The 16,176-nt window shown below is 54.9% G+C and overlaps 1 protein-coding gene across 2 annotated transcripts in view; it reads left to right on the top strand.

Moving 5' to 3' along the window:
- Positions 1-16,176, top strand: part of TTC7A (tetratricopeptide repeat domain 7A) — a 103,893-nt gene that overhangs the window by 67,370 nt on the left and 20,347 nt on the right. For both annotated transcript variants that reach the window (XM_004686225.2, XM_012727461.1), the window contains exons 16-17: positions 11,328-11,444; positions 14,801-14,898. In XM_004686225.2, the coding sequence (XP_004686282.1) occupies positions 11,328-11,444; positions 14,801-14,898 (215 nt within the window). The remainder of the gene's footprint in view (positions 1-11,327; positions 11,445-14,800; positions 14,899-16,176) is intronic.

The following is a 16,176-nucleotide window of genomic DNA, read 5'->3' as shown; positions in this document are numbered from 1 at the left end:
TCCACAATCTCTGCCTGTGTGCACACCTCCAGGGAGATGGCTTTCAGCACCTCCTCAGTGGGACCCAAAAAAAAGGTGAGATGCTGGTGCACCTTCCACCATGGAAAAAGGACCCCACTCCCAACATGGGGGCTGGGGCCGGCAGCATGGAGACATGTCTGAGGTGAGAGCCCAAGGAGGAAGAGTGGCCAAGTCCTGTCCCCTGCAGCCTCCATGTGGTTCTTCTGTTTCTGTCACCTCAGAGAGATAAGCTGTGGACATTTGGGGAGCAGCAACTCCCCACTCCATGGCACCTCACTTTGTGTTGTCCGCCATTGTCGGGGGAGCAGGGCTGAAGAAAGTGGCATCCTCTTTCTCCGAGTCACTGTGAGCTTCATCTCCAGGGTCATGAAGAGCTCGGCCTTCACCTGAGCCAGCCCTAAAAGGCTAGAAAAAATACAGGCGGCTTCTGGTCTCCAAAACTAAAAGAATTCATTCTGCTGTTTGAAGGGGGAAAATCCACCTTATGGGTGTGTGTGTATATATGTATATAGATAGATTTAGAACTGGGGGAGGAGGTGAAAAAATCCACCTACCACACAGGTCTGAGGAGTGGCCACAGGATATGAGGCACTTTACAAGTCACACTGGCCCCCACAGATGAAACCCCAGAGTACAGAGCCACGGATTAGCAGGAAACGTCATTGAGTCCATTACTGGCCAGGGAGCGCTGAAAAATGTCATTGCTCTTCAGTCGAAACTGCATCCTGCCTCCAGCTGTTCCCTGCATTGGGAACAAGCTGTGTGGCTCCAGCTGTTACACAGTGGTAAATGAAACGAGTGGTCCAAGAAACATCACTGCAGCAGAAGAGAGCAGGCAAACCCCCTTTGCCCTGACCTCAGCTACCCAGTAAGGCTGCATGCAGGGGCACTTAGAGGCCGTGGTCTGGGTCCGTATGACACCCAGCACCTGCCGTGGCTCTGCTGGTGGCTGAGGGCTTTGCGAGGCTCCTCTCTCCGAAGAGCCTGCCGGGGGCCATTGTCAGGGTGGGGGAGGCCAGGCGCCGCAGGAAGCTGGGGGTAGAATGGACCCCCCTTCATTGTGAGCTTATCCCCCAGTGAGGACCACAGTGAGGTTCCGGCTCTCATGGGGTCCTGCCTGTCATTCACTGTAGTTCCTCCAGCGGCATGTACCTGCTTTCTGCCCTAAGGACTGAGGTCCATCCTGCTTTCAAGGTCTCTTCTGAGACTTGCAAGAGAAGCTCTGGAAGCCAGTTTACCACCCTGTAAAGGCAGCAGTGAGCAGGGCCTGGAAAGCCAGAACATGGGGCCCAAGGGATGCAGGGGCCCCAGGTGGGCCAGGAGATGGAGGGTGCCCTGTAGGGGTGGGCACTGAGCTGGGGACAGGGAAGCTTCTTCCCGTGAGCATCCCCATTGCCAGCCTCAAGAGTCCTCCTGGGGAAAACCCAACTTTTGTGGAGTTGAAGCTCCAATTCCTCCTTGCATCCATTGATGAAAAAGCAAAGTGAAAAGGGTCTTGATTTCCACGCTGTGTCAGGCTTCCTTTAATGGAGCTTGGTCTTAAAAGGCAGGAACGTGATGAGGAGGAAACTGATAGCCCCTCAGGGACAGCACGGACCTGGCACGGTGGGAACCAGACACCCCAGCGGCTTCCTGCAGTCCCAAGGGCTTCCAGCTAAGCCCGGGACACATGTGCTGGCCAGCCTGTCCCCTTGGGGGGCCTCAGGGAAGCAGCGGGTTCCCTATTTGGACCTGGGTTCCAAGCTAGGCCAGACCTCGGAATGTGAGAGGTCTTATGCCAGCATGAAGATGCCTTTGCTAGTCCTTTCTCCTCGTCCTGGGTATAGGAGGCAGCTGGGAGGCCCAGTCTGGGAGGGGCAAGAATATGGGGTCAAGGGGAATGGTGCTGATAAAGGCGGTTCCTAAAGCCACAGGCTGCAGGCTCCCTGGGGTTCTGGTTTTAGGTAACAGATTCCTTGTGCTTTAGTCAGGCTGCTTGTAGTGAAGGTCACCATGGTAACCAAACAACATTCCTGGGCTAATGATGGGAGCTTTCCAATAACCGGTCTGTCAGTCACTGCCCCCACCCCAGGCCCGGCGGCCTGCCAGACCAGTTTGGAAAGCCGGGGCCACCAGAGGCACAGCGGCCAACCAGTCTACCCTGCCCCTCTCTCCCTGATCCCCTCTCCCTTCCCCCCCTCCATGGTATAAGGTGCCTCCTCCCAGCCGTTGTTGAGTAGGCCCTCTTGAGAGTTTCTGCCCGGCCCAGCCCAGTCCCTAAGGAGCTTGGAAGGCCCACGGGAAGGTGTGTCGAAGTCCTGGGGGGCACTCCTTAGCTCAGGAGCAGTAGGCTGCAGCTTGCTTCATGTAAACAAAGGGAACCAGCACCGCCATGGCCCCCAGGAAGCCCAGGCTGTTTTGGAAAGTGTTTACCCTGATAACTACATTTAGCTGGGGTCAGACCTTGACTGAATTCAGTTCAGGCTAAGGTGGCCCTCAAGGGCACCTCTCCCATCTATGTGGTCACCTCACTTTTTCTTAGGTTGCCTGTGCTATATTTCTAGGGATGTATCCCTGCACACAGAAGAGATCCAAGTCCTGGTGCTCCTGTTAGCATTTGTGACTTAAACCTAGTGTGTTTATTGGATGATTCTTCTTAGGAACTTGTAGGAGATCAAAAGAATGCTTAAAATACCAACACACCAGTGAGGAGGTTGGAATCAAAGGTATTAGCACAAACATAATTTATCACTTTGCTGTGGTCATGAAACATTTCTGGCTGCCTCCGCCCACCCTGCCCCGCCCCCTCCAGGCTCCCATGAGGACAAGAGCTGAGGTTATGCTTGCAGGCCCTGTGGTTGAGGGAGGTGTTAAGCCAGGCATAATCACTGGCACCGTGGCTGGCGGCTGCGTTCTTGTCCCCAAAGGTCAGTTCCTCATCCGCTAAGCTGGTTTGACATTCAGCATTTCCCTTTGCTGGTTGTTCACTGGAGCGTCCTGTGATCTTGCTCAGTGTGAAACTGCAGTCCCAGCTCTCTCTAGTGGTCCGCTCATACTCCAACCAGGAAGGAAGACGACCATAGGTAGTTTTGTTTGTTGGGCAAGAGAGGGGAGGAAAAGGAGGAAGACAGGTATTTACAGGTTTTTCTGAAAGGAATTCATTGGTCTTGAAGTAGTTTCAGCCTTTTTTCCCTGATCCTTTGCGCCCTTGGCTCTCTGTTATAAACATGCCCTGGAGACAGGTATCATGGCCCAGCCCCAACCAGAGACTGAGCCACTCTGCCCATGGGAGATGGCCCAGGAGGGCCATTTATGCCCATGAAGCAAGCCCAGCCTTTTCTCTGAAGGGGGTGGTCTTGGGTCCCAAAGGTAGTAGTATTAGATCCCTGTCCTCGCTGGGATCTGGAGGATTACACTGACCCATGTCCCCTCATCTTTTCAGGCTCACACTGACCTTCCATCTCTTATGATTCATTTCACATTGACTATAGATGACAGACCAAGGCCAAGGCATTTGCTTCTTGATGTCTTATACCATCTCATGCTGGGAACCTGCCTTTGCTCTGCCTTTCTGGAAGTTCTCCCCCCTCTCTGGAAGGTTCTATCTGGTCTGTGGCCATATCTTTCAAGATGTTGAATCTGTGCAGGTAACTGGAGGTGGCCTGCCACTGAGGGATGTCTGCTTGCTGGGTCAGCCCTTGGTCAGTGCCCTGGATCCGCACTGCTTAGGTCACTCTGCAGCTGATACAGGTGGGCCAGGGCCTTTGAGACGAGGAGGAGCTGCTTCAAGAAGCAGCATCTTGTAGGCTGTTGATTTTTTTATGCTTTCAAGTAATTTCACATTGAATAGGTTCATTAAGAGATGAAAGATACGTGTGAGCTTGAAAAGACGAGGGAACGTGGGTCAGTGTAATCCTCCAGATCCCAGGAAAAACTGTGGCTTTTTAGGGCTAAGAAGACCTGTCTTAAGGGCCCCTTCTATGCTGGGGACCAGCCTGTGCAAAGGTAAGAAAGCTGGACTTAGGTACAACCCTCTCCCTTTTGGGGTGTTTGCTCCCATCTGCCTTCAGAGTCGTAGCCTCTGAGAGCATGTGTGTGAGTTTAGGCAGTTGCCCTGGTGAAGTCTCTCCCTGAGGCATGGGGTGCTGGGAGGAGGCTGCGGCACCTGCAGGGCTGTGTGCTCCCTGGCCCTCAAGAGCCAGGTACTGCAAGAGGGCTGGGGTGAGGGGCATGCTGGGTCCTGCTCCTCCTCGGCTCCTCCTTGCCCAGCCCCACCCTCGCTGCCCTAAAATAGGGCCTCTGTGCCAGCTCCGTCCTCCCCACCAGCTCCAGGCTGGTCCAGCCCCCTGGGGATCCCTTCTCACCTGGGCTTTGGTTCCAAATCCGCCCTTGTTCGGAGACTCCTGAAGGCTCCACTTTGTACTCAGAGCCGGAACAGTCGGCTGAGCACTTGATTCTCTTTTGTCTCCCACTTGCTCCGGCTGTACTGTGTCAGCTTCGCCCTTTGCTGTGGGCACCTAGGGCCCCCAGTAGACCCTCTGAGGGGGAGGCCATGGGAGGGATTTTTGGCTGTCTTGGAAGAAAGGAGGGACGTGAGCACCTCATGACCTGAGTGCGCTCCCACCCCTCCCCCGTTTGGGTGTTGTGTGGGTTGATGGCTTACTTTGGATCTTTCTTGCCTTCCTACTTTAAAGGTGAAGAAATTCATGGCAAAGTTAGCTGCGCTCCCAAGGTTAAACAGCTGCTGAGCAGCAGTGCAGGGACCAGAGCCCCGGCCGCTGGTTGGCTGAGCAGCTGCGGCGTGCCTGACCCCCACAGACTCCAGTAATATTAGGGGCTCGCTGTGTGCCAGACTCGGCTCGAAGCTCTTTGCAGGCGTTTGTCCCCTTGGCAGCCCTGTTCCCGCTTTCCAGATGAGGCTTCGGGGTGTAATTAAGTGGCTGTACATATAGAGGTAGGGAAATCACATTAACAGGGCAATCATGGATTGAAACCTTATGAGGTCCCCCCCCCCCCCCCCCCCCAAGCCTCTTTATATGGCTCTAGGGAGTCTAGGCAGCTAGTAGCAATAACAACACCCGTAAGTATGCCCCCCCCGCCCCCCCCCCAAGCCTCTTTATCTACATTATTTTCACAGACAATCCCAGGGCAGATTGCTACTGCTGTTCCCTTTTTATAAATATGAAACCGAGGCGGAGTGACTTGCCCAGGGTCACATACAGAAAGAAGCTGGGATCGGTACCTGTACTTTTCACCACGGAGTGGGTCCAGGATGGGGACCCCTCTGGTGAATCCCCACGCTGTATGCAGACCTCCTGGCCAACGAGTTAGACTTTCCAGAGGCGTGGCTGTCTGACTCAGAGAATAGCCTGCTTTTTCACTCAATTATGTGTTTTCTTTAAAAATAGAACTCCTCATTAAAACAGCACGGCACAGCCATCAGCTGGAATTACTAATTACTGTCCTTTAAAGAGATAATACTCCCCTCGGTGGCCTTGCTACACCTGCTGCCACCCCTCCCCCGCTATAAAGGGCTCCCGAGGGAGGACCAGGTACCAATAGGTCAGGCAGGGACCCTGAGGGCCCCCTAAAATGTACAGATGAGCACATCGTGGGCCCGCGATGACGAGCGTTCGCGGCCCTACAGCTCCATTCCTGTGGAGTGGCCCTGGTCCCGGGAACGCGGGCAGCTGCCAGGCCGCCGTGAGTCCTCGTGAGTCAGTCATTTGTTATCCAGCAAAGATTTGCCGAGTGGCCCTAGGTCAGGCATTGGCGGTACAAATGTAAGACGTGGCCCCTGCCCATCTCAGGATCAGGCAGGAAGACTGGCAGCGACGGATGTCTGAGGCTGACCGCTGGCTTTCCGGAGGGTGACTGGACTGCTGCCTGTACACGCCCTGTGGCCCTTCCGCCCCCCAGCGGCCCCCTGGATGGTGCCAGGACTGTTCCTGCTTTATAGGCAGTAGGTAGCGCTCAGAGAGGGGCAGGAACTTGCTAAGTGCAGCCTCTCCTGGCAAGTGTGCATTTCCAGCAGGGCCTAAAAGTGTACCCACGTCACCTGATGCCGAAGGGCATGTTTCAGTGCAAAGCCCCCCTGCTCGGTGGGGGGAAGTGGGTCAGGGCCAGAAGTGGCTCCCTCAGAGGTACCATGGTTACAGTGTTTGCTGTGCAGTATTACAGAAAGCCGCTGTCAGGAACATGGGCCCATTGTGTTGCCACCTACACAGCCTCTGTCCTTCCCTGCAGCGACTTCCTCTACCTCGGTGCTGGGTGAGCAGCTAGGAGAGGCCGGGAGGAAAGGGATGGATGAGATGACCCCTCACCCAGCGCAGAGCTTGCTTCTGCAGAGCTGTTATCACAAAAATCTCTCCTTACAAATTCTTTTTTTTTTTTTTAAAGAAAGGCTTATGCTCACCCAGTTCTGAGGCAGCTCACCCAGGATATTATTCTCTTTGTAGCTGTGGAAAGAAATGATTTGTCTTTGCCTTGGATGGGAATGGCTCCAGGTCCTAATCCTTCTGACAAATAACTAGAGGCTAATCTTGCCCCAGGAATGCAGGCCAGGCAGGGCCCAGGAAGAGACAGAGAAGAGGAGGCAGATGACAGACGAACCTGTGCGTTTCCCTGTGGTCCTCCATCCTCAGCCCTGGACTGGGTGACCAGGAACACTGTCTGAGACCTGTCAGCTGAGGTCACACCCAGAAATGCCAGTCTCCACTTTTCCCTGTAGAAGGAGGGTTGGTCCAGATGCAGACAGACAGACAGACTAAGCAGGGCTGAGGTGTTTCACAGGTCGGTAGTGGCTGCCACTATCTGGCTGAGCACCTTGTCTGTCCCTGGCTGCTGGTGTGTGCAGGTGACAGGAGTCAGATCCCTGGCCTGACCGGAGTGCAGTGGGAAAAGAGGTATGCAGTGATGCCCATGGCCAGCATGGGCTGCTAACGCTCTGGGCCCTCAGAGAGGGTGTGAGTTCTTGGGCATCCGGCCATGACCCGGTGCGTGTGCTATGTCTTTTGGACAAGCCTGTAGAGAGTGCCAGGACCTGGCACTTTCCGCATCCCCAGAGTGCATGGCATGTTTACACTGACTGCTGCCCGCCTCTTCACATCTGCCTTCAATGCAGTGCCCTGGCCTTCATCCTGAAGGAGTTCCTGGGTGCCCGGGTGGGAGATGTATCTCCCCTGGACGCCGTGCGGGGCCCAGCCGGCAGCGACAGGGCTGGCACTTTAGCACGGGGCTTCTTATTCCTCGGCCAGTATCAGTCTACCTTGAGTGACATCACAGTGCAGGGGTTGAGGACAGCAGGTGGTGTTCTACCAGAATGACTTTGGGTGTGGACAGGCAGCTAGAGACTCTGTGGCTGTACTTTGGTTCTGCCTGGGATAAAGGAGTCAGGTACAGTCATGTTGCCCCCAGAACTCCCTGATCCCCCCCCCCCCCCCCCCAGGCCCTGTAATGCTTTGCTCTGGACAGCCTTGTTTATGGACTATGTGAGTCCAGCCCACTCTGCAGTTATAAGGTGTCAAGTGAACAATTTCCTCTCCTGGCTCCTGCCAGGACCCAGCATTGGGAAGGGTGGTATCAGAATCCAGGTCTGATTTGGCATGGGCTGTGAGGCCCAAAACGTGGGTAGTTGCTTGTTGAAACACGCTCTTTTTTTTTAAAGATTTATTTATTTATTCATATAGAGCTGGGGTTCAGGCCAGAGGCTCAGGGGCGGTGAGAGGCTGCACCAGAGACAGAGCGGGGAGCAGAACAGGCAGATCTACGAAGTACACTGCTGAGGGGAGCAGCGGGCGGGTCAGGAGAGGTCTGCCACACCATGTGGTCACCTCCGGGGCAGGCGGGAATCGAACTCATGCGGAAGCGGCTTTAGATTCTATGTTGTGCTTTAACCCGCTGCGCCACCAGGGAGGGCCGAAACACGCTCTTTAACAGTGCTAATTAGACACCCATTCTCAACTCCCTGCCAGGCCCTGGCAAAGCTCGGAGGACACTGACATGGCCAGAGGGGCCCTGTCCTGCAGCTGCTCACCTCCTGGGTGCACACCGTGGGACCCAGGATGAGTTACATGGGGCTTTTACCATCTATGGGCAGGACCAGCTGAAAACTTTCTTGAGTGTCTGACTTTAAAAATATTTAATAGGAACTTATCTTTATTATTGAATTCATATCCTATGTGACAATATATATATGTATGTATAATATTATGTGCTAACTGAAGACCATTCTGAACTTTTAGAGAATGTTCAGAGCTTTTCAGAGCAGGCCTGGGACCTTTGCATTAAAATTATGGGCTTTTTTCAAAGTCTCAGAATTCTTCCTTCACATGGCATTTTGGAGTTAGGGACTGGCAGTCATGGGTGGGGAACCCATCTGTCCCCAGGCCCTGCTGCTCCCAGCCGTCAGTGCACCCTCCTTCACCCCCAGGAGGTACAAAGTTCTGATGAGGAGCCAGGCACTGTTGTTTGGAGAAGTGGGCTGCCCCCAGCAGAGTGGCGAGAGCTCCTGTGCTCGCTCTAGCCAGCGGTTTGGGTGTCTGGGAAGTGCAGCGTGGAGTTGTTTGCTGCACCTGTTTCCAGGTGTGGGAGTACAATAGCGAGTTGAACTTTCCGGCAGGTGTGCAGATGTGCAGCTCTCCTGGAAGAGCGCACACCCCCTCCTGGGACGCCCACAAGGTCAGAGAATGACATCTGGTTAAGAGCCGCCTGGATGTCAGGGACCCCAGCAGGCATGAAGCAAAGCTCAAATGAGCCAGGAGCCAGTGGCACAGTTCAGGGAGCTGCTGCTGCCCATGTGAGCAGCACGTGGTGCCCAAGGTCATGTATGTGGCAGGAACAGAGGGCAGACAGAGGCATCAGATGACGCCATGGTAGTCAGGGGCTCTTTTTGAGAAAGATCTCTCTGGCAGTGCTGAGCTGCGAAACCAAGGAAATCTCGGAGCTAATCTGGGGCCTCCGTGGATCAGGAGTGAAGGATCCAACCACAGGGTATCTGTTGGAGAGCTTACCCCAGCCCAGAAAGGATGCGGTTGGGTTGAGAAATTCCCCTGTGGCTAACTCACACTAATGGAATGTCAGCAGTGCAAGGATATCAGCCTGTGTCGTCTGTAGAACTGTAACGCCAGCTCAGCTACTTCTGTTCCAGCACATGGTGTGGTCAGTCTGCCATGGACCACTGTGGCTCTTGGGATGCAGAAAGCAGGAGGCGGGGAGGGTCTGGCAGAGTGTGCTGAAATGGAGGCTTGCCTGGGGTGGGGGCCTGGCACCCCCCTCCCCCCCGCAGGTCAGCCCAGGGAGCTGTCCCAGGAACAGCAGCCCAGCCTGGAGTCCCTGCTGCCCAGGAGACTGCAGTGGCTGAAGAACCCCGCAGCCTTGTGATAGAACTGAGCCTGGGGGTCCCCTCCCCTGCAGGAAGGGTGTCTCACTTGTCACCAACTCCGCTGCTCCAGCAGGCCTAGTCCTTCCCACCCCCACTCTCCCTACTCCCCACCTACTCCCAGTCACCCCCTACCCCGCCCTCCTTTGTATCAAGTACCAGCTCCAGAAAGATCCTTTTGTTCTTCCTTTGCACTTAGCTCCAGCCCAAATTGCAGCACTTGACTCTCCAGGCCATTGTCATTTTTAACACTAATGTTTATAGAAGGCAGAAGTCATGTCTTCATATTTGTAAAGCAGTGGTTTTTTCCACTTATGGAATGTGTTGGAGCCTTCTCCAGTCTAGAAAGGAGAATAGGGGTGGCAGAATTAGTCCTTCCCAGCAGCTGCCCACCAAGGTGCCAGTCCAGGCCCATGCAGTCCACGCTGCCCTCAGGATCATATAGCCAGATGATTCACTAGTATTTGTTTTAAGAAGAGCACAGGACATCCTAGGAGTCTGGGAAAGCTTCCTGGGGGAGGCAGGATTCAAAGTCAGGCATGGGGGTGGATGAAAGTGGAGAGGTCTGGTGGGGGGGGGGTGCTGTCCCTTGCTGCAGCCTGAGAGGTCTGGGGTGGGGCTTGGATCACAGGGGTGCACCTTGCCTGCATGCAGGCTCAGCTTCCTTGGGGGGCGGGGGGGTTATGTGCCCACTTCAGGTGAGCCAGCAGAGCCGCCGAGCAGTGAAAGTGATCAAGTTCAGGGCCTGACAGTGACATGGATTCTCCCAGTGGGGATTAGAGGGGGAGCTTGCTGCTCACCACCCAGTGAGAACTGGGGTCACAGCCTTGTTTGGGCCTCAGTGACTCAGCCAAGTTCTCTGCAGGCTGCCCAGGCAGCTGGTGTACATCTCTGTGGCTGGCAGTGCCCACAGTAAGAAGATCAGAGTGCTTCCATAAATAAATAGCCACTACCTTGGGCCTTCTAAGTGTCCCCAGCTGCCTCCACCCTCCAGAGGACCCCAGGTTTCCCCGGCAACTCAAGGTCTAACACTGGCACAGCAGGGTATCCCGGGTGCCCAACCTGGTTCTGATGAGCCAGTGTTCATGTGGTCTTTGCTGTGTCCTGGGCAGACAGAGGGAGAGAGACATTAGCCCTCTTGTGGTCCTGCCTCTCAATGGGTCCAGCTCTTTCTCTCTGCAGCCCCTCTCAGGGCCACATACCCACGTGGTTGTGACTCAGGGGACTTATGTCCAGTTGAAAGAAATCCTGATGTTACTCCCTCCCTTTGCCCAGTCAATAGCTGTGTTCCCAGGTGACTGAGTAGGTGTTCATGCAGCTTAATCCTATTGACTATCTAAAGAGAATCCCTACCTTAGGCAATTCAGCGAAGAAATCTTGGAGTAAGTAAAACACAACCATCTTCATGTCTCCAAGGGCAGGAAACACAGTTTGCATTTCAAATGACAGGGTGTTAATTGAGCACCTACTGTGTGCTGGCAAGGGGGAGCAGAACTCTGCCCTTTTCACCATCCCATTGCATCGCCTCATGTCTCAGTTCAAAGTTGCTCTCCAGCTCTGTCTCCAACACAAGCCCCAGCGAGAGCCTGTGAGGTGTCAGTGGAGGGGGCCAGTGTGGATGAGGATGAGGTAAGAGGAACAGGACTAACAAGGACACTTGACCGTGCCAGAGGGTGGGACAGGAAGGCATGTACTTGGGGACAAGTGGGTGAGTGTTGTGGTCACTGAGAATGCAGACCAGTGCTGCGAGCTTTGGCAACTGGGTGGAGAAACTGAGGCAGAAGGAGCGAGTGATCCAGGGGCACAGCCCAGGCCACCACACTCCTGGGCACTCATCCTTCCGTGGGTTGGGCAGGTGGGAAGATGGGGCTGCTCTGGTGGGACAGAGCAAAACCAGGGGGATGGGGTCCTGCGGGATCATGTTGACAGTCGCTATCCCTCCCCGCAGCTTGATGTTCACCAAGGTGAAGCTGGAGCAGGTCCTGAAAGGCCCAGAGGAAGCCCTGGTGACCTGCAGACAAATGCTGCGGCTGTGGCAGACCCAGTACAACTTCTCCCAGCTGGGGTGAGTGTCTGCCTTGTCCCTCTGGTTGCTGGAGGGGGTGGGAGGGTGTGGGCAGGTGGTTGCCAAGGCAACGGCCCTCTTCCCCCTCTGAGTGGCCACATGCCTGGTGGGGTGGGGTGGGGTGGGGTCAGTGAGAATGTTTGAGAGAATGGGACTTACTGCTCCTGGGGCTTTTGACATCATCCCCAGCTAATTTTAACCTTTTGACCATCCTCTATGAAGTACATGAAAAATCTGTTTAGGAAGCTGAAGTTTAGAGGGATGAGAGGAAGGAATCATCACTGAGCATCTGGGCCAGATGCTGGACTTGCCACGTTATCTTTTACATCAACCACTTTTCCCTTCTGTGTTCTCAGGTTTTGTTCTTACTGCAGGAGAAACTGAGAATTTATGTAACTTGTCAGACTCACTGGCTTTGTAAATGGCAGTGCTGGGACCTGAACCTGGGTTTCAGCCCACAGAGCCTCTCTTTCCGGGTTCCATTAGGAAGCAGGTTCCCAGGGGCCCCATTCTCCTGCCCACGCACCGACGCTTGCCACACACAGCATCCTGTCCCCTGCCACAGTCCCCAGCCTGGGCTTGGGCTTGTCCTGTGCCCTAGCAGGACTCTCATCCAGGCTGAATCTGCAGAAAGTCTTTGCTCCAGTCCTCTAGGACACTGGGGTTCAGTCTGTGAGCCCAAAGCAGAAAAGGCCTCATCCAGTGCACTACCTCTTCCTGGGCCCTTGCTGGGAGAGCACTGGCTGTGTCATCTCCCAAAGGCCTCAGGGGAACAACTCTGCTGGGTATTTGTTGTTTCACAGGGATTCTGGGAGCCTAGAGGCCATCCATAATCCCCAGAGTGTCTCTAATGGTGATGTACAGAGGAGTAAATTTACTCCATCTAGGGCAGTTGATGGAGTGAAAACTGTACATCAGCCTTCTCTTTACTCTCCTGTGGGCTTGGGAGAGTCCAGGGCCAGTGGATAGAAGCTTCTGCCAGTGGGTAGAAGCTGCCAGAGGCTGGTTTAAAGGGGAAGGACTTTTCAGAAAAAAGGGAGTGCGAGGGCAAGGCTCTCATGTAGGAAGCACCCACATTTGGGTGCCCTCTGCTCTGCCCCTCGCTGGCTGTGGCCACAGGGCAGGGTACCATCTGGCTCCCTTGAGGGAGGGAGCCAGCCCTGGAGCTGGCAGTGGACACTGGGCACTCTTGCCAGGACCCTCTGAGCTACAGTCTTGCTACCCACATGCAGGCCTGTGCCTCCCTCTGGGCAGCAAAGCTGGGGCTGGCAGGTACTCTCCAGATTGGGGGTGGGGGGTGGGATTTTCTCTAGGGGGTGTGGGAGTAGCAGGGTCTTTTCAAATCGCTACCCATACTCTCATGTAGGATCTGAGGGCCTGGTGGGGCCCCTCGTAAGTGGAAGCCTCTAGGCACGACTCCTAGGGAACCTGGACCAAACTCTTGGGATCCGAGATCTGGATCCAATCCCCTCCAGACTTTTCCAAGAATAGAAAGGGTTCCTTATGAACAGTCTAGGAGTAAAAACTAAGTCTTATAAAATCTCCTTTGGAGCAGCCAGCAGTCAAGGCCAGAATCCACAGCCTGAAGGTCTGGCTGGCTCACTCTACCCCACCCCGTCAGCCCCATCTCATCATGCTCCTGGCACACCTCCTTCGTGCCCTGCCTTGGCCAGCCCAGATGACCCCGTAGGCCCCCCTCACTGCCTCTCCTTTGTGGCACCTCCAGTCACCCCGTCTCTAGTGCTCAGCCCTCTCCCTTGGGGTCTGCTATTGCTCAATTTGGACCATCTCTCCTCCCCACCTGGCCGTCAGGTCTTCAGGGTAGGGACAACGCTGTGGCTGTGGCCTAGAACCAAGAGGCAAGAGGCCTCACCTCCTCTCCACTCCCACCCCCAAGCCCAAGTTGGGCTTTTTCTAGCTCCTAGGCCTCACCCCCTAGGAAGAGGGGAAGGCAGTCGAGGAGGAGGAGCCATTCCTGGGGATAGGCTCAAGTCAGCTCGCTCTGCCTGCAGGGTGGGGTCATGTACACTTCACAGCAGCTTCATGAGATCGGCTTTTTCATGCTTATGTCCAGCTGAGAAAACTAAGACCTAGAAAGAAAGCTAGCTTTGCCGAAGGCCACACAGATGAGCAACGCGTGCTTCTAGCCCAGGGAGAACAGGAGAGGAAGGGATCCGCACTGACCCACTGTGGGGTTTGGATGGCTTCCTCTAGTGCCCAGGAAGGTGACTGTGCGCCCACAGGCCTGAGCCATGATGACAAAGACATGAGGTTCCAGCATTCGTGCGGCATCATTGTCTGGTCCCCCTCAGTCACAGGGTCCAGGGCCATGGGAGTCCCTGGCCGTGGGCAGGGGTGACTGAGGCTGTGTGCACTCCAGCACGTGCACAGCCGGCTACACTGCCTTTATGACTCGAGGCTCTCCCACCGTCCACTTTGAATAAAGAAGGACCTCCCTAGCATTGTGGGAACTGCAGGGACCTGGAGATTTGGGGTGGGGACAAGGCGGGCCCACCGTGGTGGTTTACCTACCACCCGAGGGCCCCTCTAACTCCTCGGGGCCATCTGCCAGCCCAAGGCAGGGAACCTGTGGCAAGAGTGGTCTGAGCCTTCCTTCCCAGGATGGCTGTGCTCCTGGTGGCCTGTGAGCCCCGGCCTTCCTCGCGGCCCGGTTACAGCCCTGCTCTGTGTGTGTCTCTCCTCAACTCTGTGAGGTCAAGCAAAGGGAGAAAAGACCTCCTGCCTCCTCCCTCGCCACCACACCTGTCTGGGGAAGCTTCTGGCCTCACCCACCTGAGGAAGGGGCTGAAAAGGAGTTTCTAATCCCCATATATGTGGCGCCAGGACCCATGCTGAGGGAGAGCCAAGGAGAAAGCTGCCAGAGGGGCCGGCAGCCACAGGAGGCCTTCCAGACAGATGAGCCCGCTGGGGCTGGTTCCTCGGCATGAGGGTTTTGGGCAAACTGAGGAGAACAGTGGGGACATTCTTGGTGGCAGCAGCATGAACAAGCTTGTCACGTTGGGAGCTAAATGTGCTGGTGTTAGAGGATAGTGAGTAGGTTGATGGCCCCTAAGGCCACAGTGGGTGCAGGCTCATGTGTGTGTGTGTGTGTTGTGTGTTAGGAGCAGTGGGGAATAGCAATATGTCAGTGCAGCCACTGGGCCGATTCTAGGATCCCGAACCCCTGTGCTCTGCACCATCCTGCCTCTGTGTGGCCCCATCTGTCCCAGTGATCCTGTGCTGGCTCTGTTCTGAGGCCTGAACTTTCAGCCGCAGAGCCTGCCTGGCATGAGTTTCCCTCGGTCTCCCTGCCAGCTCTCTGCCTCACCAGGGCCTGGCCCTCCCTTGCCTTCCAGTGGCCTGGAGAAGGATGGCAGCTTTGGCGAGGGCCTTGCTATGAAGAAGCAGAGCGGTATGCACCTGACCCTGCCCGATGCCCATGATGCAGACTCTGGTAAGAATGTGCCTCACGAGTGCACATCTGTGGGTGCACAAACAGGTGGATATGCACAACCTGCCAGCCCCCCTCCTACTCCCTCCCCAACCCCAGCTTGCTCCTGGCCAGCTACAGCAAGGGTCTGTGCTAAGGAGCTGCCCTGGCTGGACAGATGCCAGCACTGGGCTGGGTGGGGGGGACCCACCCTACCTGCGGGGCAGGGGTGAGCAGCGCCAGGGCAGGTTGGGTGCAAAGGAGCTGTGGAGCACAGCAGCCCTTTCTCTTAGTAGGCAGAAGCTCAACTCCAAGGTCTGCCAGATCCAGTCAAAGCAAAAGGGATGAGTTGAGCGTGACTTATATTTACAGCTCTAAGCCCAAAATCGTTTCTTGGAAAAACTCACCCAGACACCCATGACTTATGAGATGCAAATGAGTTCAGGAACTGCAAACTTTTACCAAGGGGTAGAGTGGAATTAAAGGAATACCTTCCTCAAAAAGCACAAGCAGAGTTAGTCATGGGAAAGGCTGTGTGAGCAGAGTCGTATTTAGTGGCAGTGCTCATTTTTTCCACCTCTGTGGACATGAACCAAGTTGCACCTTCGTTGTCAAGTGACAGAGTTGATTCCCAGTGCCAAGCCTGGCACCTGAGGCACATCTGAGCAGTGCCAGCTGGGAGCGGGCTGCTGATCTGAGGAGCTAGCAGGGAAGGGAGGTAGCACCCTGGCAACAAAGAAGGGAAGAACCCTGAACAGAGGCATTAAGGCTCCGTGCACACTGGTCTCATGGACCGAAATCATCCACGGTTTGCCCTGAGGCCCCCTGAGCTTGTTGGTGCCTTTATGGCCTCTGAGAGCGAGCCCAAGTGCTCTCATTTAACTGCCTGTGAATAGTGTCCTGAAAAGGAACCATGTCACCCAGAGCTGCCTTGGGAGAGGTTCAGCAGAGGACACGGTGTCTGGCCAAGGACCTTCACCGCCCCTCACAGGGGAGCTTTCTATAGAAGAAACAGCTGCCTGTGCTCATGAAAACAGAAAGTCGAAATACCAAAAGGAAGACCACCCAGATCTCACCACGCCGACCTCAAGATGGCCTTGCAGGCTCTTCTGCAGCCTTTTTTTTTCCTTCATGTAACTGCATGAGTATACTGATACTCATCGGTATCAGTATTTATGCATCTTTATCATAATGACTGCAGAGTCCTATGGAGTTAAACTATCTCTTGTTTTTTTAAAGATTTATTTATGCATATAGAACTGGGATGCTAAAGATTTATGTATTTATGCAGATAGAACTGGG

Source organism: Condylura cristata, unplaced genomic scaffold (assembly GCF_000260355.1).
Source record: "Condylura cristata isolate star-nosed mole 26May11 unplaced genomic scaffold, ConCri1.0 scaffold00020, whole genome shotgun sequence".
Lineage (NCBI taxonomy): Eukaryota > Metazoa > Chordata > Mammalia > Eulipotyphla > Talpidae > Condylura > Condylura cristata.
Note: the sequence above shows the minus strand (reverse complement) of the source record. Positions and strands in the feature narration are given on the sequence as shown.